We start from the raw sequence: 26,114 nt of genomic DNA, 5'->3' as shown, positions 1-26,114 counted from the left end.
AAGACAACAAGATCAATAACTATTTTAAATACATTGTGAGAAGGGAATATGAATATATTTCTACTTTTCTATAACAATCACCCGCTATACATTGATATACACAACATATTTGGTTATGGCTCAATCAATCAATTTATTTATTTATTCTTCTTGTTCTCTGTTAACTGTGTTTTGGAAGATTATGGGCTATGGTACGAAGGAGAGATGAAAGTATGGTGATCGTTGATAATTTTTTTGGCTAATTTGCTTCAAATTTGGGTTTGTTTTCATTTTCTGGTAGTGATCGTCAGTCTGAGCTGGTGGTTTTGGTGGTGAGCACTTTCGGTTGTGATTGGACTGCATTAGGGTTAACTTTTTATTGGTTTTTTGATAATGGATGAATTGACGCGATATATTTAAGAAAATGTCTCATATTATTTATGACGTAGTTTTAATTATGAGACTCGTGCCTGAATTAATGTTAAGCTGGAGATTTGGAGACAGATTTTGGAGTCTAAAGAGTTTAGGTATAGTAGAACCTAGACATAATATATATTTGGAGTGCAAGTTCAGTAACGTAAGGCCTACGGCTGGCATGGAAAAATGCAACTTAATACACATGTCTTTCAAAGAAAGGTGGTTTAAGTATATTGGGCATACTAGGAGAGATAAAATTAGAATTGTTATACTATGAGAGATAAGATTAGAAATGAAGATATTAGATTCAAGATAAAAATGGCCTCCGTAGTAGACAAGCTATGAAAAACATTTTTATTATATGTTTAAAGTTAAATGATTTTATTATCTCTTAGTATAACGTAAACAAATTTTAAAAATGAAATCACTTTTTATTTATAATAATCAAACATGATTTAATTATTAAATACTGTTACAACTCACAAGTATACAACTGGCGGAACATTAAAATGTTCATACTTGATAGGGCAGTTGAGCTTTAATTCTAATAGTAATTGCGTCGTCACTTTTTATTTTAATCAAAGAGGCCATGAATCTGCCTACCAACAATTAGGAGTCTTATTCTTTCCTAGGTTATTTATTTTATACTATGAGTAGCAATTAATAACTAGCTATCGAATTCTGAATATATGTTTGGTAAAGAGAAATTAATTATCTCATTTAATTTTATGCGGACAGTTTTCCTTTACTTATAATTTTCTCAAATACTATTAGATATTGTAAATTTGTCAAAAATTATTTCTAAAAAATATATAGAATTGATACATAAAATATTACGAATAAATCTCATATTCTAACAAAAGCTACTATCAGAAAATATTGCTTCTTAAGATATATTATGATATCAAACTTCTAAGCTATGTCTAAAAATATTGTTCTACATATTTTAATAGTTTACGAGAATCTTACTTTGTACTATTATTTTTACCATTCAGATACTAGGAAAACAACATTTATAAGCATAGTGAGGTAAGGTTATTCTTGATTGCGCTAAGGGCGGACTGTTTACTAGTACATCTATATAAAAATAACCATAGAACGAACTTTATTTATTGGCATCTTTTTAGCGTACGTTTTAACCTGAATTTGCTCCTCAATTCCTACTTCAGTTTGCTTTAAGATTAAATTTTTACTCAAAAATACTTTCTTCGTTCACTTTTGACATAACTATTTTATTACAATACCCTAATGTTTAGTATTAAGTGTTGGGAAATAAGTAACCAATATTATGGGTAACATGAAATTTGTTTGTTCACAATAACAAGAAAAAATGAAAATCTATTTTTAAAATAATGGAAGAGTAAAAATGAATTAACAGAAGTAAGTGATGCCTTTTTTTTCTTTTTTTTTTGGGGCAGTTTGAGTTTTAACAAAACAAAGCAACTAAAGTTATTGACAAATGACAACCACTAGTAATGACTTACCAAATAGAAAAATCAATCTTTCATATATCATATATACCGAATACAAAAGCATATACTCCTATAAACCTCCCAAACAAAATCCCAGAGCCTGCCTTTCTTTTTCCTCCAATAAAAAAAAATAAATCCCAAAATTGCATCTCTGCTAAAAATAAGAAGGCCATACTTAAAACATAATGAGTAGTAATCTAATGATACTAAAAAATGATAATAACATGTGATGATTGATGAAGATGGATGGCCTAATTTTGTTAGTTGATAATAGTATTAAGTAGCTAGCTAGCTATTCCAAGAAACCTGTCTTAGTTAAAATGGCATTCCTTAATTTGCTAAGGTCCCTTCCCTTAAGAGTTCTTCCAACTCCTTCCATCATTGAAAATGAAGCTATTTGATTTCTTGCTACTCTTCTTGCTATATATTCATGTGGTGGCACTATTCCATCACCATAATCATCATCTTCTTCTTCTTCTTCGACATTTCCAGAATAAGTAACTGATGAGAAAGAAGAACCATCCTCTGTTCTAACTCTTCTTGATTTCTGTTTATTGCTATTCTTGGACCATTCTGGAATCTCAACAGGACTTGATGATTTATGTAACATACACTTATTACTTTTTCCTCTTGGAGGAATCACTCTTGATGAATCTCTTTCATGCACATAACCCCATACATCTTCTTCTTCAAAGTCTCCATCTTTCTCTGTTTTTCCTTTGTTTCTGTTGCTATTAAACTCTTCCATTCTTTGGTTCTATTTAGATCTCTCAAGAATGAAAATGTTTGGGACTTTTTTGTTTCTGGTGAATTGTACTAAAAAGCTTGCCAGCTAGAAAGGAGAAACCTAACAACTATATATATATATATATATAGCTAAGAGAAAGGGATGTTTGTTTTTTGTTTCATGATTTTTTTTGGTATTTTGAGGAATCATTAAGATAAACAAGGGAGGAGGATAAAATAGAATGGTATAAGGAATCTTCCTTAGCTCCAAAAAAAAAGGTAGAATTTTTTCTTTGAATAGTAAAAAACAAAGGAAAATATTTTTTTGTGCTATGGTTTTTGTAAAAAGAAAGAAAGAAGAGCACATATTTCAAGAGGCTAGCTTGTTTTTAAACCAAGTCCCCTGCAGCAACAGTATCAGAAGGAAAAAGACAAACACCACAGAGATTTTTGTATAGATATATATGAGTTTTGCAACTTTCATCACCCTCAAAACTGGAAACTGAAGCCAAAAAGTTGGTACTAAAATGATTTTCATGACATGTTTGAAACTGAAAGCCAAAAACCAGGAATATTTATTTAAGCAAATGAAAGTCCAAAAAGCTCATAGAATTTTTTCTTTAAGAAATACTACATGAAAAAATTTACTCTATGATATAGAAGTACTCTGATTTGTCTATTTTATGTAGGTAGTTTGATTCGATACGGAGTTTGAAAAAGAAAAAAAGACTTTTAAAACTTGTGATCTAAAATAAATGTTAAAAATTTATGTAGTTATACATTATTTCATTAAAGATAAAAATAAACATTTCAAAATTAAACTATTACTTAATATAAAAATGTATCATTCTTTGTTAGACGGACAAAAAAAAAAGTTAAGTTACTGGGAAGGAGAGGGAAGTAATATGTATGTGGATGGATAAAAGGGTACATAAGCATCAATCAATACTGATGAGTTCTTGAAAAACAGATAAATTTTGATTGGGTAAAGTGTAGAGTAACGATTGGTTGAGCTAACTTTTCACTGATTTCTGTAGTCTTATCCAATACGGGGAGCAGGAGCCAACTAAGCTTTGCATTAAACCACATCATAAGGGAGTGAAAACAACTTTATTAGGGAACTAGAAAATTCAGTAAAACCATTTAGTATGAGTGAGTTGCCTCATAGCTCATTTAGATTTATGTGCCATAGTTTTAATTCACATAATACACAAACTTTTGGGCTCAATAATGACAAGGAGAAATTCGTGAGATCTATTAGGTCAAAACATATCATTTGTGTCATGAGCTTCCATCGTAGCATAGTAATCTAAAAGTAAAACATATAATCTGCAATATTACTAAAATATGTACTACTTAGTAACGGATGCGTATCATGTATACTCTTTCTTAAACTTTGTATCAAGCTAAATGAAAATAATTTTTAAAACTGGTTTGAACTTTTGTAACATACGATCCCCTAGTCATTAGCAATTCCAACTCATTACCATCCCTATCCTATCTCAAAGTTCAATGCTTTGTCGTATTGGGGATTGTTGCTGAATTGACTGTGCTAAACAGCTAAAGTAAAAAAGCAAAATGAGTGTCCTGAGATCTGGGATTATTACTGAAACAGCCACAGTGTACCACCAACCAACCAAGCCCTATCACACTTATTATGGGATGAGACATTGGCGCAAAGGCCAATAATTTTTTAGATGTAAACACACTTAACTAATTCTTTAGTCACATTTATCATCACACTCCAAGCTTTCTTTTCATGAAAGAGATTCAACAATTTATGTGTAAAAAAAATTATTTTCATTCTATTTACGTAGTATAATTTTTTGACAAAATAAATTCGATTGAGATGCAGTTTTCATCCTTGGTAGAGTAGAGGTGGAATCAGAGGTAGATCTGCAGTGTAACCTATGAGTTCACATGAGCAAAGTAAAAAATCAGAAATTTGTGTTTATGGAGTTTGGATTCTAGAAAACTAGCTAATTGGATTTTGAATATAAATTATTTATACATGCTCAATAAATTTCTTAATACAAATATAAGATTTTGGCCAAAACTATTAGATTCAATTACTCCATAGCAAAAATTCTAGCTTCACTGCTTCACCTTTACACATGAATTCAATAGTTTTTATTCAATCCTGATAAATACGTGTTGTTATGGATAGAGACATTACAATGGCCTATTATCACCAAAAAAAAAAAAGACAAAAAAAATGGTGGGTCAACGTTTAACTTTTTATTTGAATTTTAGAATATGAGTCCTCAGGAGTCCATACAATTCCAGATTACATAGTACATGCTAATATATCTACGCCTCATATTTTACCATAAAGTAATAGAAAAAAAACTTGGGGAAACAGTATACGTAGTACTTAGATACAAAGTTCAAATGTCACTAAACACTATTATGGGTAGTATAACTCACATAAATCTCATAGTGTGAAGAGTAAATTGTATCGTATTCTTATTCTTTTTCTACTTACAATAATCTCTTAAAATTTGTACCTTTCGGATACATAAGTCACCATCCAGATACATTAATTCACCAACCAAATACATTAATTTTAATACTAGAAGAATCCTTCTGTTGCGCTAAAAAAGGAATAAAATCTGAAAATCTAATTAAATTTCATAAATTACGTTTACGTTTCTTCTTACTCTCAATCATACAGAGGCAAGTCCTAATTTGAGATCGATACATTACCGTGTGATAGTTGTTATGTAATTGATACATTTAGTATAAATTCGAATTTACGTATCATATCTAAAAAAATAGTGCATGATACATTATTATTTATGTATCTCGTTTAAATTAATAAGTATTGTATTGTTACGGGACACATTAAACATGTAATTGTTGCCCATAAGTTGTTTGGTTTGAGATCGATACATGTAGTATAAATTAGTATTTATGTATCATGTCCGTATAATTTGACGTAGCTATGCATATACAAAAAAATTATGAATATGATAAAAAATGTTTTAGTTATAAAATAGTACTACACATACGTAACAAACATATGATACATGGTCAATAAATTGAGCCTATTGTTCGTGTTTTCCTATAAAAAAAAAAAAGAATTGGAAAGAAAAAAATAAATGAAGAACTACCTCTTGATTAACTTTAAATCATTAACTGGAGAGAGAAAATATTTAAAAGTAAAAAAAAAAAAAAAAAAAGAGTGATGGAGGTAACTGGTGATATAATGGAGTGATTATAGTCATGAAAAAAGGGAGAAAATCGTGGAGTTGGAAGATTGAAAGTTATGTATCTGGAAAGGAGAGAATTTGAGAAAAAACAGAAATTTTTGTAATTTTTAAAATGGTAGGGAATAATAGAAAATAGGGTAAAAATAATGTGTAGTTAGATAATTTTTCTTTATTGGTATGAACCAAGTTGGATCTATAAGAGCCTATAGGCTAGAATTGATAAAGAGACTAATTTAGTTGGGATTATTAGACCGAGTAAAATATTGTATGGAATTTGAGCCTAATTAGAAACAGATTACTCCTATATTTTGTGTTAGAAAAAAGAGTTTCATGCATATTATATGTAGTTTTCGCTAAGTCTGATCCTCTCATCCCTTTCGTGAAACCGTCTCTTATCCCCAACTGATTACATATCTTAGTTCTTCAATTGTTTTACAATTTCCCTTTTGTTGTTTACCTTTCATAATTGTAATCCTTTTAATATTGAGATCAATATAATAGATAATATCTTACTATCTCTATTGTGAAATTGGGGAGTTGTTACAATTTCTCTTTTTTCTACTTTACTGATTCCAAAAATCAAAATGAATAATTAAAGAAATAACATTTTCTTTTAAAGTTTCTACATGCACGTAATCTCCAAACTAAAATAACATTTTTTTAAAATCAAATATTATATATTCAAATTTATGATAAAATTTTTTAAAAAAATCGACTTTCAAAATTCCTGAGATATTGAGCACAACAAGTAAAGATTGATTAGTATAATTTGGACCACATGACATAGTCCATGATATTAAATACTTTAGAATTAAATAATTTGTTTCCAAAAAAAGTGAAGTGTGGATCACAGTACTTTTTAAGTCTATTTTGGATAATCTCAGCACCTTGAGGACAGACAGATCCACATCTTCCAACAACCAAAAAAAAAAGGGATAATCCATCGGTGCCCCTCTAAACTTGGCACGATCTTTCACTTAGACACCTTAACTAGACTTTGTTCATTTTAAACACCTCATGTCACGCCCAACTGTGTCAATTTGACACTTTTTCGACAATCTGCCAAATTTGTAAGGTGTGTATAAAACACTCGTTGATGACGTGTCAAAGTGACGAATTAAATAAAGACACGTGGCATATATATATAAAAAAAATTATTAAATGATGAATCTTGAGTAGAAAAAAAACTACCAATGACTCATTCTTTAACTAAATAATTTAAAAAAAAAACACTTTTAATAAAGAGAAAATTATACCCACACCACCCCGAAATTGTCTTCTCTACTACCCACCTCCACCTCAAACCCCAACCCCTCTCTCTCACTCAGATTTTCTTCTCCACCCACCGGCCACCACCACCCCTAACCCTCCCCCACCAAATGTAGGATTTGATAATTGAAAATATGATTTCTTGTCATTTCTGAGTGTTTTTTTCTTCTTGAGATTTATGTTGATTTTCTCAAATTATTTTGAGGAGGAAGAAGGACAACAAAATAAGTGAAAGTATTTAAGCTTAAAATTTATGGGCGCTAGAATTCACTTTTGTTTGTGACATCGTCAAATTTATTTCACCAAGGAAAGAGTTTAAGCTTGGAAAATGGTAACCAAAAAATGGTGAAGAAGAAGAAAAAAAAAATTAAAATTTGGTAAAATGAGGCTCTCACGCGCGTCTAGTGAGTGTATCACACTTGCTATGCCATCTCAACAGAAAGTGTCAAATTGACACAGTTGGGCGTGACATGAGGTGTCTAAAATGAACAAAGTCTAGTTAAGGTGTCTAAGTGAAAGATCGTGCCAAGTTTAGGGGGCCACCGATTGGTTAGCCCAAAAAAAAGTACATAGCTTATCTTTATTTCAATTTATTAGTTTTGCTTATTTTTTAAGTTGATTTAAAAAAACAACTCTTTTTTATTTAATTTTAATATCCTATGTGACTTATTTAAAATAATAAAATTAAAAAATATTTTAATATATTATATATATATCACCTATTAAAGATCACAAGATCAAAATTTTTGCTAACTTCTTAAAATTTCGTGTTCAACTAAACTAAGACAAATAAATTGAAATTGAGAGAGTAAATGGATATGTATTAGATGTCTTTCTAAATCTGGGAAATTTCAAAGGAAAAAAGGGAAGGGGTATTAGTCATATTTAACAATTCTGCAAAAGTAAAATTACAGTAAAATATATAGTACTTAATTAAGGGTAATGTTCAATGGCCAGAAAATTAAAAGGTCTATAATATCCTTTTTATTCTAAAATAAACTGATTTTTTTTTTTAGTTTTTAATTAAAAGGTATTAAAGTTAAAAGAGTAAAAATGTTCAAAAAGGTAAAATAAAATAGTGTGAAATATGTTATTTTACCTTTCTGGCCAAAAGGATTTTTCCCTTAATTAAATCCAAAATATTTAGCAAACTGTATTTGTTTAAGAGTATTTGAACCTTTCACAAAATTGAGAAATCATTTATTATTACTTTTTTTTCAGTTTCCCCCTTACTTTTCGAGTAAGTGGAGCGTTACTTCACAAAATGAGATATTTAAGCAAAGATTAACGGGTCATTTAGAAAATCAACTCTTGTGATTAAAGACCCTTTCTTAAGTACGCAATAATCTTAATATTAAACACTAAAAGTTGATCACTTGTCGAAGAAAATCAAATAATTTATCATGTGTAATGAAAGAAGAGCTTCTTATTGGAATGTCAATATTAAGATAAGGTTTAAAATTAAGTAAAGAGTATAGAATAAATTATCTAATCAGCAAATTTCGAAACTTAATGATTTTATATTTTCCAACCACTAAGAGTAAAACAAAGATATAATCTTGCAATTTTATATAAACGAGCCTAGTGTTCCACATGAAGTAACTTCAAGAAGAACCATATCCTAGTAAAACTTTCCACCCATCCCGAAACAATCGGACTAGAAAGTCATTTGTCTAACTTGTAAGCCTACCCTTCATATCATCGAACAAGTTGAAATGAACAACGATATCTTTTCATATATGCAAAAAGCTTTAAAACAATTAACTGGTGGAATCCTAGTAAGGAGCTAGAATGGACAAAATCTAGACAACTTCATTTTTCAAGTATGCACTTGAGTTGGATCAAGTTTGAGAACAAAAATAGACATAAAACACATTTCACCTTTATGTACCTATTTTACCTTTTTTCAACTTTATATGAAGATAAGTGGGGACAAAAGCTAATGCTCATTGTCTCTATCAAATATGCTACCCAATTCCAATCCTGTCACACTCATTCACCACTTAGCACAAAATCTTCTTTATAATGGAAGGCAAATTTAGTGGTTATAAGAGCAAGATTGACAAGCTACTTGTAAAATCTTTCATCTTGTTCTAATTTGTAAAGAAGACCAATTAGCTCTGGTTTTCAACATCTTTTCAGCAAGAAGATAATTGATACATTTGACTCCAAGTGCAGAAATTAGTATGATCATGAAATTCATTGCTGAATACTTTTGCTGTATATACTGTCATATCATCAAGGCTCAACTTGACATCAATGTGTCATCAAATGATGATTATTTCTTTGATCTTTAAGCTTTGTGAAATACCTGGTGTAGTAGTTTTCACTCGCAGTCACAAACTTGTCAAGAAGATCAGGTTATACCGCGTGACAAGTACACATAGATAAGCAAACTGCAAAAGACATTGTACTATTGGAGAACACTATTCACACAAAACTAGAACAAGACAGCAAGGAGGGGGAAAAGCCGACCCTTCGAAAACCTGAGCATGAAACTTTAAGTTCCTGCATGAGTAATGTTGTATGAATAGTATACAAAGTTCAACTGTGAGGAGCCAACAGAGTATTTTGCATCCTTTGATTTCTCATTTCTTCCCAAAACGAATAAACATCAATAGACTACATTATTAGAGGCTAAGCTATTTCATATGTTGCACAAAAAATGAAATGAACTGAGGACTGTCTGCTATTGATCTCAGTGTAGACTTGATTTATTCTTTGATATAGGAAATAAAAAGCTGTCCAGACGCAAACACTGAACCTGTACAGATTGCAGATCTCGTGAATTTTTCTGCTAGCATCTCACAAACTAACTATTCTAACTTTCTAGCAGCATGGTAAAGCTCCAAATAATCAAGAGCAGGTCGGTTCCAAGACCAATCTTGTTCCATGACCTGCTTGCATAAAGAGTTGAACCAATCCCGACCATTGTACCAAGCAGAGAGAGCTCTGAAACGCAGAACTGTAAGTGAGTCCATACATATCAACAAACGAGGAGAAGGGGAAGGAAGTATGCATCTTAGGGTCTGCATGAGATGGAAAAAAACATGGTGCAAAGAGAAATAATATATCCACCCTTCCCAACATATAAGCAGTTACAGAAATTCGCTCCAAGTTCCACACTTTATTGTCATTTCCAATAACAATGCTTATCCACAAGTTTGTTTCTTCATTTTCTACATTTGAGCAGTTCTAATTTCACAACCACCAACTATTTGACAGCAAACACACTCCCCCCATGCCTCCCCGTAAAAAGGGTTATAATAACGAATGATCTCAAGAATGAAATGACAAAAGTAAATGAGAAGCAAACCACCAAACTAATGTATTCCCATAAAAGTAACCAAGTGCCACAATCACCAAGGCTAGAGTAGGATGGTTCCACCATGCATGTCATTGAGCTTTCCTAAATCGTACTTCCAATTGAAGTTCAGGTCTGGGACTCTTATGATCTGAATGCCCACAGTAAAAGATCCACCACTGCTACGATGATTGGGCTTCGATTATTTTCTCTATATATACCATATGGATGCAAAGATAGCATAAATTGGGTGGAAGATCCTCGTAGAAGTAGCTGAATGTCGATTAATTTTAAGATGGTTTGTGCTGCTCTTCTTTCTCCATCCAGGAACATTGAGAAGGGGAACTAAGACAGTGGCTTTCCGAAGTTTCTTCAGTTGAGAGGAGGTAGAAGGGATATAACATAGCATATAAGTGTGAAAGAATCTAAGCATCCAACCTAAAACATAAGGCAATGAGTGGAGTGGCCTAGGTCATTATAAACGCTCTTTGGAACGCTTATTTCAGAATCCCCCGCAAGTGTAACTTGGTTCTTGGGTTACACGTAGATTGAAGATTTTTATTATGGAGGGATGCTGAAGAGGAGGCTCAACAGAAGTGGGCCTAAAGTAGCCGGAGACTGGTTAGGCCCAACAGGCTAATGAGTGGGCAGGGACGGGGGAGCTGGGGAGCATTGTTAGTGGCTCCATGGACTTCTTTGAGAGAGAGAAGCCCAGAGCAATAGAGCATGAGGAGAAAATTAAGCGGGACAACATGCTATGCTAGCATGTAATGAAAATGAACCTCAAGCCTAACTCAACCTCGAAAGATAACCCATGAGGTGTCCAAAATCATATAAGGAGACAAAAGCAGTTCCTCAACCAGTATGGACACTTAACATACACACACATCCCACTCCCGGGCACAACCAAGGTCGGACATATGGAGTCTGGACACCAATACATGGGAGCACAACACTGGATAAACCAATAATAACAATTGATCTAATTCTGATACCATGTTAATAAAACAAACCTTGGTCCTAATTCAACGTCAAAAGTTAACTCATAAAGTGAGAATTGCTCAAAAGACATGTACGCTTAGGACTGTACATCTGGAGCGTGGATGATATAACATAGGGTGGGCAGCATTAGGTAAACAAAGAGTAGGAACGGGTATGGCTCTGCTACCGTGTGAAAAAATATGAACATCCAACACAAAACCTTAATGAAAGGGTGGAGTGCCCCAGGACCTTAAACCCCTCAGGAAACCCTTACACAATATATGAAGGGCAAGTGTATTCTCTAACACTAAGAAAGGGGAGAATTACTAATAGCATATTCCTCTTGGGACTTCAACAGAAAACAATTGGTTATTTTCAGTTCAAAACAAATTCAGAATAGTTCTTTTGGTCATTTTTCTTGTTAAAAAGGTGTTTCCTCATTCTCTTGTAAGCAAGCATAAGAAAATGGAAAGTCTCAAACTGAAGACAGATTACCAGATTGCTCTCCCTTTCCCTGTTAGACCATGCCCCTGTATCCCTCCTTTCCTCAAATTAGAATTTTAGAAAATTGAATTGATAAAAATTCAATATCTCAGCAAGTTTGTAGAACTCTGCTAAGGCTGTCCAGTCCTCGCATCTTATAAGGAGATACGTTGAAAATTTGGAGGAAAAGATCCTTATGTCTGGTGTTGACAAAGAAATAGGGGTAAATAGGGAAGGATTTTAAGAGTTTAGTTATAACTGTTGCAACATTCTTTAGATTTTGATCTCTCTTATTTGTGTATGCCATCACACTTGCTTCCGTTTCCCTTGAAAATTAAAAGACTAAAAGACCTTAATTGAAAAAAAAGCAACTATACTTGCCTATTCAGAGCATAATCAACTCCGCCAGCATCTGCTCCATCAAAGCTGAATCCATTTGGTTCAAGACCACACTGCTGTGCTCTCTCTTTGTCATGGTCAACATCAAATACAGTATCATAAAGTCCTAATATACAGAATGCAGAGGTTAAAACACACACTCAGAAGCAAATGATTAGGATCTGCTAAATAATAACTAAGTCAACGGCACCAAAAGAAAATTCTACCATGCGTAAACAAATATTTGTTCTCTCACTTAATTCAAGAGAATGCAATAATTCTTGTGAGTCCAATATATATCAAGTAAAGTCGCTTCTAAAAGAGGAAACTACAGTTGAAACATTTTGATCGGCATAAACATCTGCAGTTGCAATGTTACAAGAGATTGAAAACTGTGGTAGTGTGTGATCTCCACATCTACAAGCTTAAATTGTTAGGGGAAAACAGTTTTTTTATTATTATTTACGGGTAATGGGTGGTAGTGGAACATGATCCCAAAAGCTCTATCAACTTTGCCACCATGTTGAATTGCATAACTGCCTCATCTGAAAGCTTAAGTTTTTTGAAAAGAGACGTTATTTATTTAATTATGGCTTAACCAAATCCAAAATGATCATTCATAAATATGCACCTGTAGTTCCAAAAAGATGGTCACATCATAAAAAAAGGGAATGTTACGGTCAAGAGAGAGAGAAACTTCACTAGAAAAACTGAGTTGCTCTACCCTCATATCTGAGCATACAGTACAAGTGACAGAGAGGTACTAAGAAAGCTGCACATGGAAAGATATTCTAATTTCTAAAAATATAGGTCATAAGAAAAAGGTACCTCCAGTTTTACGCACGACTGGAATTGAACCATATCTCATAGCGGTAAGTTGTGTTAGTCCACATGGCTCAAATATTGAAGGAACTAGAATAAAATCAGCACCAGCATATATCTGCAATTGTATCAAAAGGAATGATATGATAAAAAGGTACCATAAGGCTTGAAGACAAAAATATGCAACAAGCACGGAAAGGAGAAACAATACCAGGTGAGAAAGTGGCTCGTCATATGTTAGACAGAGTCGTGCGCGGTCATTATATGTGGAGTGCAATTGATTTGCCAAATTAACAAAATCGTTTTGTACCCTAGGATCAGGAGCAGAACCAAGCAAGACTACCTGTCAGAGATTTTTGTCAATGGAAGATCATACCATTCTGCTAAAATAGACTTTCTAAAATGAGACTCCATTAAGAATAAGACTTGAGAGAACAAGATGCAAAAATTGGTAACGAAAACATTCAAGAGCTGGTATTCTCTGGCCTTCTTTAAGTAAAAAATAATGAATTGGTACTCTCTGGCATCTTAGATCAGTTACTATATACAAACTAGATATGACATCCAAAACCAAATGGATTTAAAAAAAAAAAAAATACACTAGCTATTATCAGAGCATATAGAAAAATTTCGACAAGCCAAAAGCTTAAGATGAGTATGTTCCCCATAGTCCACCCCCCTCCCTCCCCCAAGCAAAAGAAAAAAGAAAAAAGAAGGGGGGAGGGGGGATCTGAGAACTTAAGAACACCTTCAGAAAAAATACCTGTCCGTTCCGTTCCAAGGTGCGCCAAATAGCATGTTTAATGAGGTGGATTCCTTTCTGGTGAGTTAAGCGGGTGATAATTCCTACCAAAGGAAGGTCAGCCTGTTTCAGTCCAAGTTTTCGCTGCAAAGCTTCCTTGGCTGCTGTTTTGCCTTCAACAACATTTTCTGAGGTGTACGGAATCTGTAATTGCATGCATTCCAACAAGTGCCACAACCATCAGACAAATAAAGATGACACACGATTCAAGGCCCAAGAACTTAAAGCTACAAAAAGAATGAACCTTACAATAACCAAATACAATACTCCATATATGTGACACTTACCTTTTTAATGTCCCAAAAAGAATGAACCTTTTTATATTAGATGCAATTTTTTTATTTTTTTTGAGACAACGGTAACTTTGTATTCACAAAAAACTCATCATCCAAGAAATGATGAGGAAGAATCTTACACCCACCAAAAGTACGGGAATTCCTCCAAGAGGACTGCAAAAATAGAAGAACTTTACAAGCTACCTATGAAGCCAACTAGTGCTACTATATCCCCAACTCTTGTTTCCACCAAAAATAAGCAAACTAAGACTCCGACTCTTTATCTTAAATATTACTACTCTTGCCTTCAAAACATATGGTATTCCTTTCCTTCCATAGTGTCCACCAGATACATGCTGGAATGGTCACCCACCAGTTTTCGTTTGACCCTCTACTACCAATTATTTAGATACAATTGAACTTCAAAAAAAATCATTTTACCCTTAATTTATGGCCACATAAATGTCTATGGCATGTTTTACATAAATTTCAAAATCTTCTTTATACAAACACCCTCACATATTTGGGATGATGGGAATAACAAACCAATAAAGGTAGATAAACATCATAACTTTTAGAGATAAGACTACTGGAGGTGTATTATGCGCTAATACAAACTGTTTGATAGGGTCCCACATCGATAGGGGATGGAATATTTGCCTCCTTATATGGTATTGGGCAATCCTTACCTCATAAGCTGACTTATAGGGTTGAGTTAGGTGAGCCAGACCCATTCCAATTCTTGGTTTACCTGATGTCGGGTACCTATGTTCTATTGTCCAAGCTCCAAATGTCCACTCCTGCACGTGCAAGTGCTAAGAGTCCGATATTGCTTTGGGATGGGATTATGTATCCTTTTATGATCTTGGGGAATCCTCATCTCATGAACTAGCTTTGGGGACTGTGTTAGGTCCAAAGTTCATTTCTTAACACTATCTTTCTATGAAGTAAGAAATTTCATTAAAAAGGCATCAAAAGATGCAAAAGAAGTGTGTTAGCTCCAATACATGAGAAAGACCATGCTAGGAGTAGGGTGCTAACAAAATAAAAAAATTGTTCAGTGCTATTTACAGTAGTTAAAGTTTTTCCAACTGAACAAGTTAAGCGCACATCTAGCTTCAGGATATAGTTTGGAGTTGAGATTCCATCAAAGAATTCCTTTCCGTCTGAACACACCAAAAGTTACTTGAAGGAATCATCGCCAAGACACACCAAAGACTAACACAGTTGAAAGAGTCAAATGTACTGATCACTAAACGAGAAGTGTATAGATTCTAAGCCTAACTGATGAAGTGGTCATAGAAAAAATTAACAACTAATGACAGCATAGCCGAAGAAGGGTCTGGTCTACTCATGTACAGATACACAAAAGAAATCAACCAAGTGCCACTTTAGAGAACAAAATTATTGTCAAACAGCCCATGCTTAAAATTCTACAAGTCACCTCTATATGCACTTACACACAACAATAGGACAATATCCGGGCATCAATGGGAGCAGCCTTCTTGTTCAGAAATTGGCTACTTAAAATGAGGTAAAAATCCATAAAAGCTGAAATGTCTTTGCACTGGCAGCCCAAACATCCAGTAATTGTTATCTTCTCTTTTAGAAAGAGAAGAAAGATCCCCAGACCACATCATAGTATGGAATCTGGATCCTTTCATCGAGCAGGATATGACACATCTTCAACTTATTGAGGACATGATCTAGATAGGATGATCTGGAGGTCACGGATTAAGGTAGAAGGTTGGTAGGTGGTTGACCGTTGTCTCATTTTACTGTGGGATAGGCTTGGTGGTAGTTTGGAGCACCGTATCTTCTTCTCCATCCATACCAGCAGTATTAGTATTATTCTCGTAGTTTCCTATTATATGTTGTTTCTTCTGCTTCAGTTATCGTATTATTTTGTTGTTGTTACTGTTACTTCATTTCATATTTTTGAAATGCTATCCTTGAGCCAAGGTTCTATCAGAGACAAACTCCCTACCTCCACAAGGTAGAGGTGGCATGGGTAAGGTATGTGTACACATTACCCTCCCCAAACCCACCTGTGGGAGTACACCGGGTGTGTTGTTGCTGCTCATGATCAAATATTCTCTGCATATCCAACAGTTTTTTCGTAGAGTTCTTTGTAGAGCATTAGGAGTTGTACAACCTTTCTTGCAAGCAAAACAGTAAGATAAGTTGTACCACTAAGCTTCTTTTTTTTGAGATTAGATATCCTTGCATTCCACAATTGACCAATAATCAGTTACGATAACGTCTTTAGGGTGGAGGTCACTTTGAAGATTTGCAGTTGGACAGTTTATATGCAGAGAGATAGGGGGGAGAAGATAGCATGAACTTTTTCCAATGTGTGCCCTTATAGGTAATATAATAACTGAGAAAAGCCGAGACAACTTACCGGAATGAACTTATCGTTTAAAGGATCCCAAATATCTGGGTCAATCCCATTCACTATACCATGGAACTTGTGAAGGTGAGGCGCAATTACAGGGTTTCCAGACACCTCCTGTGAGTAAGTTGGTGAAACCTGCATGTAAATCCTATTAGGATACAGCTTTACCTTTCATAGAAAAAATTTTACAGTTTCACTAAAACAAATAAAGAAGGATACTTTTCTTTTTGATAAAGCCAAAAAAAGAAGTATACGTGTTATAACACTTTGTTTGTGTATACTTCAAGAACATGTATTCGTGTAGCTTTTCCTTAGATTTATTTTGTTTGTTCTTACTTTATCTCCAACAGCGCCCATAGCTGAAGGCCTTCAGGCAGTGTTTGGTTGTTATACTAGTTTCTGAAACAGCAAAATAAAGCTTTTTCCCTAGGGTGCAATTTATAATCTTCTTCCGAAAAATGAGAAGGCGAAACAAACATAAGACAAATATGAAGCTGGACAAAATGATGACCTCAGGAATTCAAATCCAGAACTTTTGTATGGCAAATTACAAAATAGCCTCTGGCTTATGCATAGCACCATTTTTCAACAGACAACAGCATCAAGCACAAACAGCTATTTGTACGGTAAAGGCGATAGAAGCACTTACTGTTGTAGCTTTGTCTGCGTTAGTCATTGCTCTCCCAATGAGATCTGCCCCAAATTCAAGATTATGTATCGTGAAGACTATACGAGATTTGCTTAGACCATAGTGTGTATATTGTTCCTTAAAGAGCCAAGCAACAGGAGCACTAGACCAATCATGGCAATGAATGATATCCTGCCGGACAAATGAACAGTAAATAAGACGTGCAAATAAAATTTCATTTCAACAACAGAAAATATAAGAAACTGTATCACTTCACAATAAAATTCGAGATCCTCACTTCAGTGCCCAAAAGCTCCCATTCATTGTACCAAGCAGTAATATGTAGGAAGAAAATTATTTAGAAAGAGAAAAGTAGTACACAGTCCCTCCCACTTTAGATGTTTGAATTTGAATTTAGAGGTCAAAATGTCTAATTTTGTGTCTTGATAATGATATTTCACCTCAAACTCAAACTTTGGAAACTAATAGTTGGTCTTATTAAAAACTATGATAAAAATGGTATCAAATAATCTAGTTTTTTTGGTTGTAAAAGACTAAGACATTATGAATAATTTAATTGTTGAATTTTTCACAATTTGAATCCTCCAAGGTGAGCTTAGAAGTTAATTTGGGACCAAGGAAGCATGTTGCAGACCCAATTAATCCAACAACTTCAGTGAGAAATTAAAACGACCTGGTTATAATCCTAGGTAATTAGCAATTCATTCATTGCCATAAAAAATTCTAATCTGACGCTATTCCAATAAAAATATCTTCAATTGACTTGCCTCCTTCAGAAAATATTTATAGCTTTCCCAAATAAGCTACTATCCAAAGAAATTTATAAGATTAAAATTTGGAGAAATAGGAATCAAGAAAATATGAGACCTCATAATTAGCATATTGATATAATCTGGAGCATACCGGATTAAATCCACCTTGCAGAAGAAACTCCAAAGCCGCGTGACAGAAGAAACCAAATCGTTCACCATCATTGCTACAACCATATATGCACCCTTTCGAAAATAACCTAAAAGAACAATAATGAAGCACTAAAATTATGAAGACATCCAAAATGCCTAATTCACCTATGCTTGATCATCAAAAAAAAAAAAGGCGCACATAGTTGAGAATATGATTTTATGTTCTGCTGGACTATATACCATTATATTGTTACAAGAAAAGCATCCAAAAGGTGGAATTGTATATATCATAAACATTGATCCTATAAGGAAATAAATTGATGGAAGCAGGGTCTATATTCAGTTGCTAGTCATTCAATATAATTATTGATTCTCCATTCTTTACTATAATTATTGATTCTCCATTCTTTACTATCATTTCCAGAAACACCACCAACTTCTGTGATGGCGGTTGCAGTTCAACAACATATGAATTAGGAAATTGGTTCAGGAAATAGAGGTTTTCATTTAGTGAACACACAAGCTTATGATATTTAACTAAAGAAAGCTTTAGGAGAAAAGGAGTGTAACACTTCTATTTGTTTTGCGAGCTAACTAAAGAGAGTAGATAAAGGAGCTTGATCAGCAGTTCATCTTGGGACTGCCTCTAGACTGCATTCTACTTCCCTCTTTACTTTACGATTAGCAGCTAGTGATTAGTGAACAGACTTACAAAAGTTGATTATAAACCATGAAACAACAAGTTTATTTATTTTTTCTGATTAAACAAAAACATTATGCGTCATTTTCAGCATAATAAGCATACCCATTTTGAGGCTCCAAAAAATAGACCGAGAGACCTTCCACCTTTCCAAACCATACTTTTATTTCAGTCCCACCCCAAAAGTAGCTTTTGTGAAACCGAAAGTCCTTCACCTAATAAGAATACATAGCAACATGCAATAATATTAGTGAAAGTATGTATCTCCTTACTTCTTTGTCAATGTAACACGGCTTCATGTAATGATGTAGAAGCCATGATTGACTTTTTGAGCACTTCACACAATATGTCATAGCTTTTCTGTACATGTTTTGTGGCATACTTTTTTTGCTGGTAAATAAATATAACTATCTTTTACAGATCAAAAGAAAAATACTAGTCAAAGTATGAAATACATGTACAACTCGAATGATTTATAGGAATCGTGTTTGAACATTCACAAGATAGGGGTAAAGTTTGCGTACACACCACCCTCCCCAGACCCCACTTGTGGGATTACACTGGGTATGTTGTTGTGTTTGAATATTCTCTTGAAATCATGAAGCATTTAGATTTGTACCTTTATCAGATATCCAAGAATGGGGATAACAGCTGTCGCACATTTACAAGTGATTGGCAGGACAACCAAGGCTATTATTTTTCATTTTAGTAACAAAATATTGATGCAAGAAAGTAACTATTGTAAGTGCCAATGAGAAGCCTACTTGAGTTGTAGACACAGAGTGTGGAAGTTGAATGATAAATAATGAGCAGACTGGGTAAAATGAAGCAGTAACCTTACATTATTCATCTTCAAACAGTCATACTTAGGTAAGATAATATCCACATTATGGTTTAAATCTTGAACAGCACGGGAAAGACTAGTAACAACATCACCAAGACCTCCCACCTGCAAAAACAAAGTAATGACAACTTAACAGCTGGAATAGAATCACTCCTTTCAATATGTAAATGAACAAGAATTTGTTGATTCAAAGTATACCTCAAACAATATCTCAGGACTCAGGCTATTCCTCCTCCCCCCCCCCCCCCCCCCCCCCCCCCCCCCCCCCTCCCCACAACCCCTCTTTTTGTTCCTAAATACCCATCTTTACATTATTATGTTAAACCACTCCCTCTACTAAACTAATAACTAGTGATTCTTCTAATTCTATCACCCAAGAATCTATCCGCTATCCCTAATAGATAAAAGAAATTGAAATAGGTAGCTTTGTATTATATCATAATACAGTACATCAATTGTACTGAAACCATTTATACAGAAATATAACAATAAAATGCAGTTTAACTTGACCATCTGAACATTATTCTCTATGCTCTTAAAACACATAGAGTTCCTTTCTTTCCAAATAGTCCACCATATAATAGCAGGGATAATTCTCCATCTATTTCTGTCATTTGCATTCATCCCTGATGCCTCCCAACTCTTTAAAGCCGCTGAGTCCTTCCTGGGGATGGACATGGTCCAGGAGATGCCTTTGAGGTTCAAAAAAATCTTCCATAGTTCTTGGGTATACGAATAGGAAAATAAAAAATTAATATAAAGTCAAAAAGTAATACAGGAAAACATTATCCTTTTTTTTTCACTTTACAGTTCCCAATAGCCTCATCTCTCCCCCAAATATTAAACAATAAACATTGACTCTAAGCTAATTAGCCATTTTTTGATGAGAAAGGTCAACTCAAAGCTAAATAACCATAAAAGGCACAAGAGTATCATTTATTTTAAAATGGACTGCATTTATTTGACTAACTGTTTGCTCTGTAACTGCCAAACATCGGAAAATTTACAACTCTAGAAATGCATAGCAAGTGACACTTTTATCTAATTTGGAGGGGAGAGGTAGCTACAAGAAACCATGGGTTAAGCACAAATAGTCTTTGGTGGAACAGAGAACATCTTCCGATCTTGAATTGCAGTGAAGAAGTATCAGTTAAAGCACAAAAGTATTATATTTAGCATAAAACAAAAGTTGGAATCACCCAAGTCTACCTTTGCAATTGGTGCCATTTCGACAGCAATATGGACAATATGCATTGGAGGTTCTTTAGCGACTCCTCCAAACACAGGTATGTGATAGTCCATTCCGCTCTTATTGTCAAAAATCCCACCATCTTCTCTCTCGGAAAATACAAAATCCATCATATATGCATCCAATGGAACCTTCACTGAAACACCAATAGCCAGATGGAAAGCAAAAGTGAAGATGTTTTTCAGATAAGACTAGTTTTTATTTGACAAAATTGATATTTATATGTAGTTAAATGTTTACATACATCTGTTGTTCAAACTTATTCCACGTAAATGCATTAGAGACTTAAGTTACTTTCTTACTTCTTAGAATCCTAAGGTCTCGGATCCCATATCAAGATGTTCATCTCAGCTCACAATTAGCATTCTAGCTATCGGTTACAGAGAGAACTTCCATTTGTCTAGAAAAATAGAGAAATATATGTGCAAGAAACTGCAACTCAAATTATATTTCTTTTTAATATTAAAGATACTACTAAGCGTGCGTGAAAATTATTTCTAGTTGAAGCTATGATGACGGAACAGTCTGTAGTGTTTGTAAACTGACATCAGAGTGCGTGAAAACTAACCAGTTGCTCTGACATGGGTGCCATTTTCAGCAGGCGACATTTTCTGAGGTGGCAATGGACCCAGGCGGTGAGTCCAGCGATTAAATGAACATCTGAACCAAATTTCAGGTTTACCATTAAGTACTGTATTGGCGGGATTATAGTAAACTGTGACGCTGCTTCCAGCTTGGATATCAAGAGGCTCAGTATATACTACATGCTTCTGAGACAGTAAAAATGATTTCATAGTTCTTTCCTTTGTTTCAGCTTTCAGAAGTGCTGTTTTTTCAACCTGGAAGTGAGAGATCATAAAACAATAGATGGAAACATATATGAGAGGTAAGCAATATATAAGAAAACAACTTGCAGGAGAACTCTATAGACAAAAAAAAATTAGGAGGTCTTTGTTCTCTTTTGGAATAACAAGACAACAACAGAATATCTAAATTTGACCCATCAAATCCACTTAACCAGTTTTAACCTTGCGTGGAACATTACAACCAACCTTAGCACGCATAGCCGCTTCTCTAAGCCTTCTCTCCTCCTGAAGTGTCTTAAAGATCTGATGTTCTTCCTCAACCCAATATAATTCCTCCAGAATATGCTTGGGGACAATGGCATGGAAGTCTTGGCGGTGATTGTTATCATAAGCAATGGCATGCTTGGGTGGACCATCAGCAAAAACCCAATCCAAGACAAGTGCCCGATCAGGAATAACAACTGCAGAAAAGTACATTCCTCAGAAGAGTGTAGCCGAACATTTAGAAGAAATAGAAGGAGACAGACAAAAGTATAATTGTGGAAGCTCATGCGCTCTAAAGAAGTGCAAGTACGTATAATAATAACATCCCCACTTACCCTCTGTATACCACCAATCACCATCTATTCTCTCAGATCTAACAAGCTTTTTAACAATAGACAAACCATCCTTCCAATTGTTATATCCTCCGTGGATCCACAAGTCCTTAGCATGGGAGAGAGGACCTGAACTTTTGTTATAGTATAACCTGACCTTGTCCTCGCATTTAAATTCACTTGGCTCTATGTACCAGGTGATATCACGAGTCTTCGTGGCTTTTACCATCAATTCTCGCAATACTTTATTTTTCTTTGCAGCCTCTTCCTTTGCTTGTGCTCTGTCAGCTTCAATTTCAACTTTCTCTGCTTCTATTCGTCTTTGTTCTTCTGCTAGTCTGTCTCTTTCAGCTTGTTCTTTAGCAAGTTTCTCCTGTTCTCTCCATTTCTCCTCAAGCAAGAAATTTTCAAAGTCAATGATTTGCATACCACCTTTCACAGTTATACTGAAGTCATTTCCATCATTGTTGTCATAGACATCTTGTCCATTAAAAAACACAAAATCAGCCCTGTATGCTTCCTTGGGAACATGGATCTTGCAAGACCACCAATCTCCATTGAGATGAGTCTCAGTTAGCCTTGTAGTAAAAGACCTATAGCGCCACTCATTAAAAGCTCCCATAATCAAGACATCAGACTCATTCTTCAAAGTGGAAAGACCTCTGTTAAGAAATATCTCGACATCTTCATCAGGTTTTACAACCTCTGGAAAACAAAATAATCTGATCCCTTGCAATAAATTTTCCTCGGCAAGCCTTTCTATAGCCTGCCTACGTAGATTTGCTTCCATCTCCAATCTTAAGTTTAGAGAAGAATCTCCAGTCTCCACTGTTCCTGCAGCTAATGGATCATCCTCTTCAATTAAATCTGATTTAAAGAAACTATTAGTGTCTAAGTCATCAACCTCATTGCTTTCAGTGTGTTCCACATCACTAGCCTTAGTAATTTCCAATAGCTTACTTGCTACAGGTCCTTTGTATTCAACATTCCCAGCATTATTTTCTTTCAATTGTTGTGGCTCAACATCCACCTGCAATATCTCATAAAGTTTTGTACCCACAGCATGGCTTCCCTTGCTACTGGCATTAGTTTCCCCCTGAGATCCACTTTGTTCTCTTATTACAGAATCAATTATAAAACCACTCTCTTCCGATCTCTTTGATTTGTTTAACTTTGCAGCATCCTTGTCATCACCACCAGTTTCTTCACTTTCAACAAATTGAGATGATACACGAACAGGTGACATACTTATTGATTTAGTAGAACCATTGATTTCATCCTCATCCTCCAGAAACTTGTGGTCCCTCACCACTCCTTTAGTGTCATCGTCACTAGTTTCAACTCTTGCTTCAACCGTCTTCTGGTTGGAAATTTCAGATTCTTTAGATGTTGAAGTACTTTGACTTTCTTTATCACCATTGCTCTTCTGAACCTTTCTTTGCGTGCTCATCCCTGAGGGCTTCCTTGGCACAAACCCCTTAGGTGAAGATCCTTGACTCCTAGGAGTTGAAACTTTTCTCCGTCTTCTTCCCGAGAAATCTACAGCATACAATCTTTCCAGTTAGTTTGACAAATAGCTAGCATCAATCATAGACTAATACTTACAACTAAATAACCATAGGAATGAACCCTCACTTGCACAAAATGGAAATGAAGCCCCAGTAACCATTCCATCCTTCCTCCATGAAGAAGACTGCATAAATAGCAACAGGTATAAGACAATTCACAACAATATTATCCAATTGAAATTGCTTTAAGGGTGGAACCCATAAACTTGGGCATACCAATACCATCAATAACTCTCAAGAACAATCACCTTAAGTTAACTAACTGGAAGCATGACCACTAACATACACACCAAGAATCAGCAAATATGCAAATACTGATGATGTCAAGTAAACACAAAATGCCCAACTCCAAGACCCATAGGAATATGTCAATCAAGATTCCATCTTGAGCTCAAATTACTCCATATATGCAAGAATTACAATCGAAATTGGAAAGTAAAAAACATGAGTGTACTCAAAATCCAAGAAAACAATTAAAAGTAATAACTACATGTATCCCCAAGTCAGTGTAAATGGACACACACACAATACAGTTTTCAGTGAGAAGATTAGAAGACAAACTTACATGTACTGATAGACTTGTGGTTCCATGAGAGACAAACCCAAGAAAAGGTTTGATCTTGATGTGGGTTATTGCATTGGAGACACTTGTGCAACTCAATGATCTATGCAGTGGAAATGGAACATCCATGGCTGACCCACACAAGAACCAAGAAAAAAAGAAAAAGGAATGTTCTTTGTAAAACTCTTGTTCACCACAGAATCAAATAGAACATCCCATGTGAAATATCTCTCTTCTCCTTCATCAACACACTATCTTTCTCTCTCCCTCTCTGTATCTGTGCTGCAATTATATACGTATTTGCTTTAATGGGGTTTTAAAAATCTATTAAAAAATCAAGAATAATACTCTTTCTTCAGATTCTACGAACTGCGATAACAAATTGTAGTCGTCCTACAAATTTCAGCCAGAAGTGTGTTGTTTCTGTGTAATGCTCTCTATTTTGCTTACGTTGTACCTGTAAATCTGACGGTTGAAATTGTTTGGTTCGATATGACGGTTGTAATTTAGATATTGACACGTGGAATTTTTAAAATTACAGTAGGCTTTTTTTTCTTGGAAATGAGCAAAAAAGGTTGCGACAAAATTTGGGTATGGAAAGTCTAGAGAGCGACAGCAGCGGTCTAAATTTATTTGAGTTGGATTTATTTAACTTATTATACTATAGTACTATTATTTACACATTAATTTATAATTTATATGTTATCAAAATTAACTATACTTGGATTATACAATTTGATTGGAATTTTAAAAAAAAATGAGGGGAAAAAAGAAATAAAAAATTGTATGGCGTTGTTCAAGGAAGAAGGAGAAAAAAAGGGGTAATGGGTGGTAGAGTAATTGTAGAAGAGAGAAAGGAGGAAGAAAAGATTTCTAAAATTCAAAAGTAGAAAGAAGGATTAAATTTTCCTATATATTGTGCCAAAAAAAAAAATGAACTATGCGAAAGTTTCAATTCATTTTTTTAAAAAAAAAAAACTATCTTTAATATCATTGGACGATAAATTTAAAAATAACAAAAAAATTATTTTATTTTATATAGTTCAAGAGTATATTTGTCTCCAACTAGTAACAATAAGGACATATGATAGAGGATAAATTTGTTCTATTTCACAAAATTAAGGAAATTTGACCATTTACGTCATCATATAAAATAAAGTTCACAATAGCAACACTCTCAGAACATCCCTTGTTATCACGATCCACTGTCTTTTATCACTACAATTTGTAAAAGGAAAAAAAAAAAACTCTTATAATATCAACCGTCAATTTTTTAGACAGAGAAGATTTCTTCCTCTGAGTTAACGGAAATAGGAGGATAATAACAAAATTAGTGGACCAGAAACATAATTACAGATATTCTTATCATGAAATAGTTGATTACAATTTGCAGGCAAAGCAAGATTAGTACGGAAGTCTTTCCCTTTGCTTTTTTTTTTTTTTTGAGCAATAGGAAAGTGATGGTATTATTTTCCTCACTATGTAGATCTATAAAAAAAGATTTTAAATTTCTTTTTTTTATGTTTACTACAAAAAGATGTGCTGGATTTTAAAAAATTTACATTTAAAATTTTAACACATTTTGTTGGAGTTCAAAAACTTCCTTCTTTGTGAAATCTCAACATAGTGTGATGGAGTTCCAAAGTTTCACATGTTTTGAAAATTTGAAGTTGGACAAATTTACATAGTATCTAATCAACTCAAACTCTGACTAATTATA

At 34.1% G+C, this 26,114-nt stretch overlaps 3 protein-coding genes across 3 annotated transcripts in view; all 3 read right to left on the bottom strand.

The window, feature by feature from the left end:
• The window catches only part of LOC125846300 (autophagy-related protein 8C-like), a 139,088-nt gene that overhangs the window by 11,971 nt on the left and 101,003 nt on the right, over window positions 1-26,114 (bottom strand). The gene's annotated exons all lie outside the window — the stretch shown is intronic.
• On the bottom strand, window positions 1,904-2,661 carry LOC125846296 (uncharacterized). The gene has a single exon (XM_049525679.1). It carries the CDS (start codon window positions 2,614-2,616, stop codon window positions 2,161-2,163), a length of 456 nt encoding a protein of 151 aa, XP_049381636.1. The 5' UTR covers window positions 2,617-2,661; the 3' UTR covers window positions 1,904-2,160.
• LOC125846282 (soluble starch synthase 3, chloroplastic/amyloplastic) lies at window positions 9,645-24,753 on the bottom strand. The gene is made up of 16 exons (XM_049525660.1): window positions 24,398-24,753; window positions 23,900-23,957; window positions 22,268-23,803; window positions 21,915-22,129; window positions 21,431-21,701; window positions 20,823-20,998; window positions 19,611-19,718; window positions 18,875-18,984; window positions 18,071-18,176; window positions 17,168-17,338; window positions 16,525-16,653; window positions 13,807-13,989; window positions 13,255-13,386; window positions 13,050-13,161; window positions 12,225-12,348; window positions 9,645-10,027 (listed from the first exon to the last, which is right to left on the bottom strand). The coding sequence occupies exons 1-16, from the start codon at window positions 24,521-24,523 to the stop codon at window positions 9,892-9,894; spliced, it is 3,693 nt and encodes a 1,230-aa protein (XP_049381617.1). The 5' UTR covers window positions 24,524-24,753; the 3' UTR covers window positions 9,645-9,891.

Source organism: Solanum stenotomum, chromosome 12 (assembly GCF_019186545.1).
Source record: "Solanum stenotomum isolate F172 chromosome 12, ASM1918654v1, whole genome shotgun sequence".
Taxonomy (NCBI): Eukaryota; Viridiplantae; Streptophyta; class Magnoliopsida; order Solanales; family Solanaceae; genus Solanum; species Solanum stenotomum.
This window is presented reverse-complemented; position numbering and strand designations above follow the sequence as displayed.

Coding starts and splice junctions, on each gene's coding strand:
- LOC125846296 (XM_049525679.1), bottom strand. CDS start 2,616: ATGGAAGAGTTTAATAGCAACAGAAACAAAGGAAAAACAGAGAAAGAT.
- LOC125846282 (XM_049525660.1), bottom strand. CDS start 24,523: ATGGATGTTCCATTTCCACTGCATAGATCATTGAGTTGCACAAGTGTC. Junction 23,958..24,397: donor CCACAAGTCTATCAGTACAT/GTAAGTTTGTCT, acceptor CTATTTATGCAG/TCTTCTTCATGGAGGAAGGA. Junction 12,349..13,049: donor AGTCGTGCGTAAAACTGGAG/GTACCTTTTTCT, acceptor TCTGTATATTAG/GACTTTATGATACTGTATTT.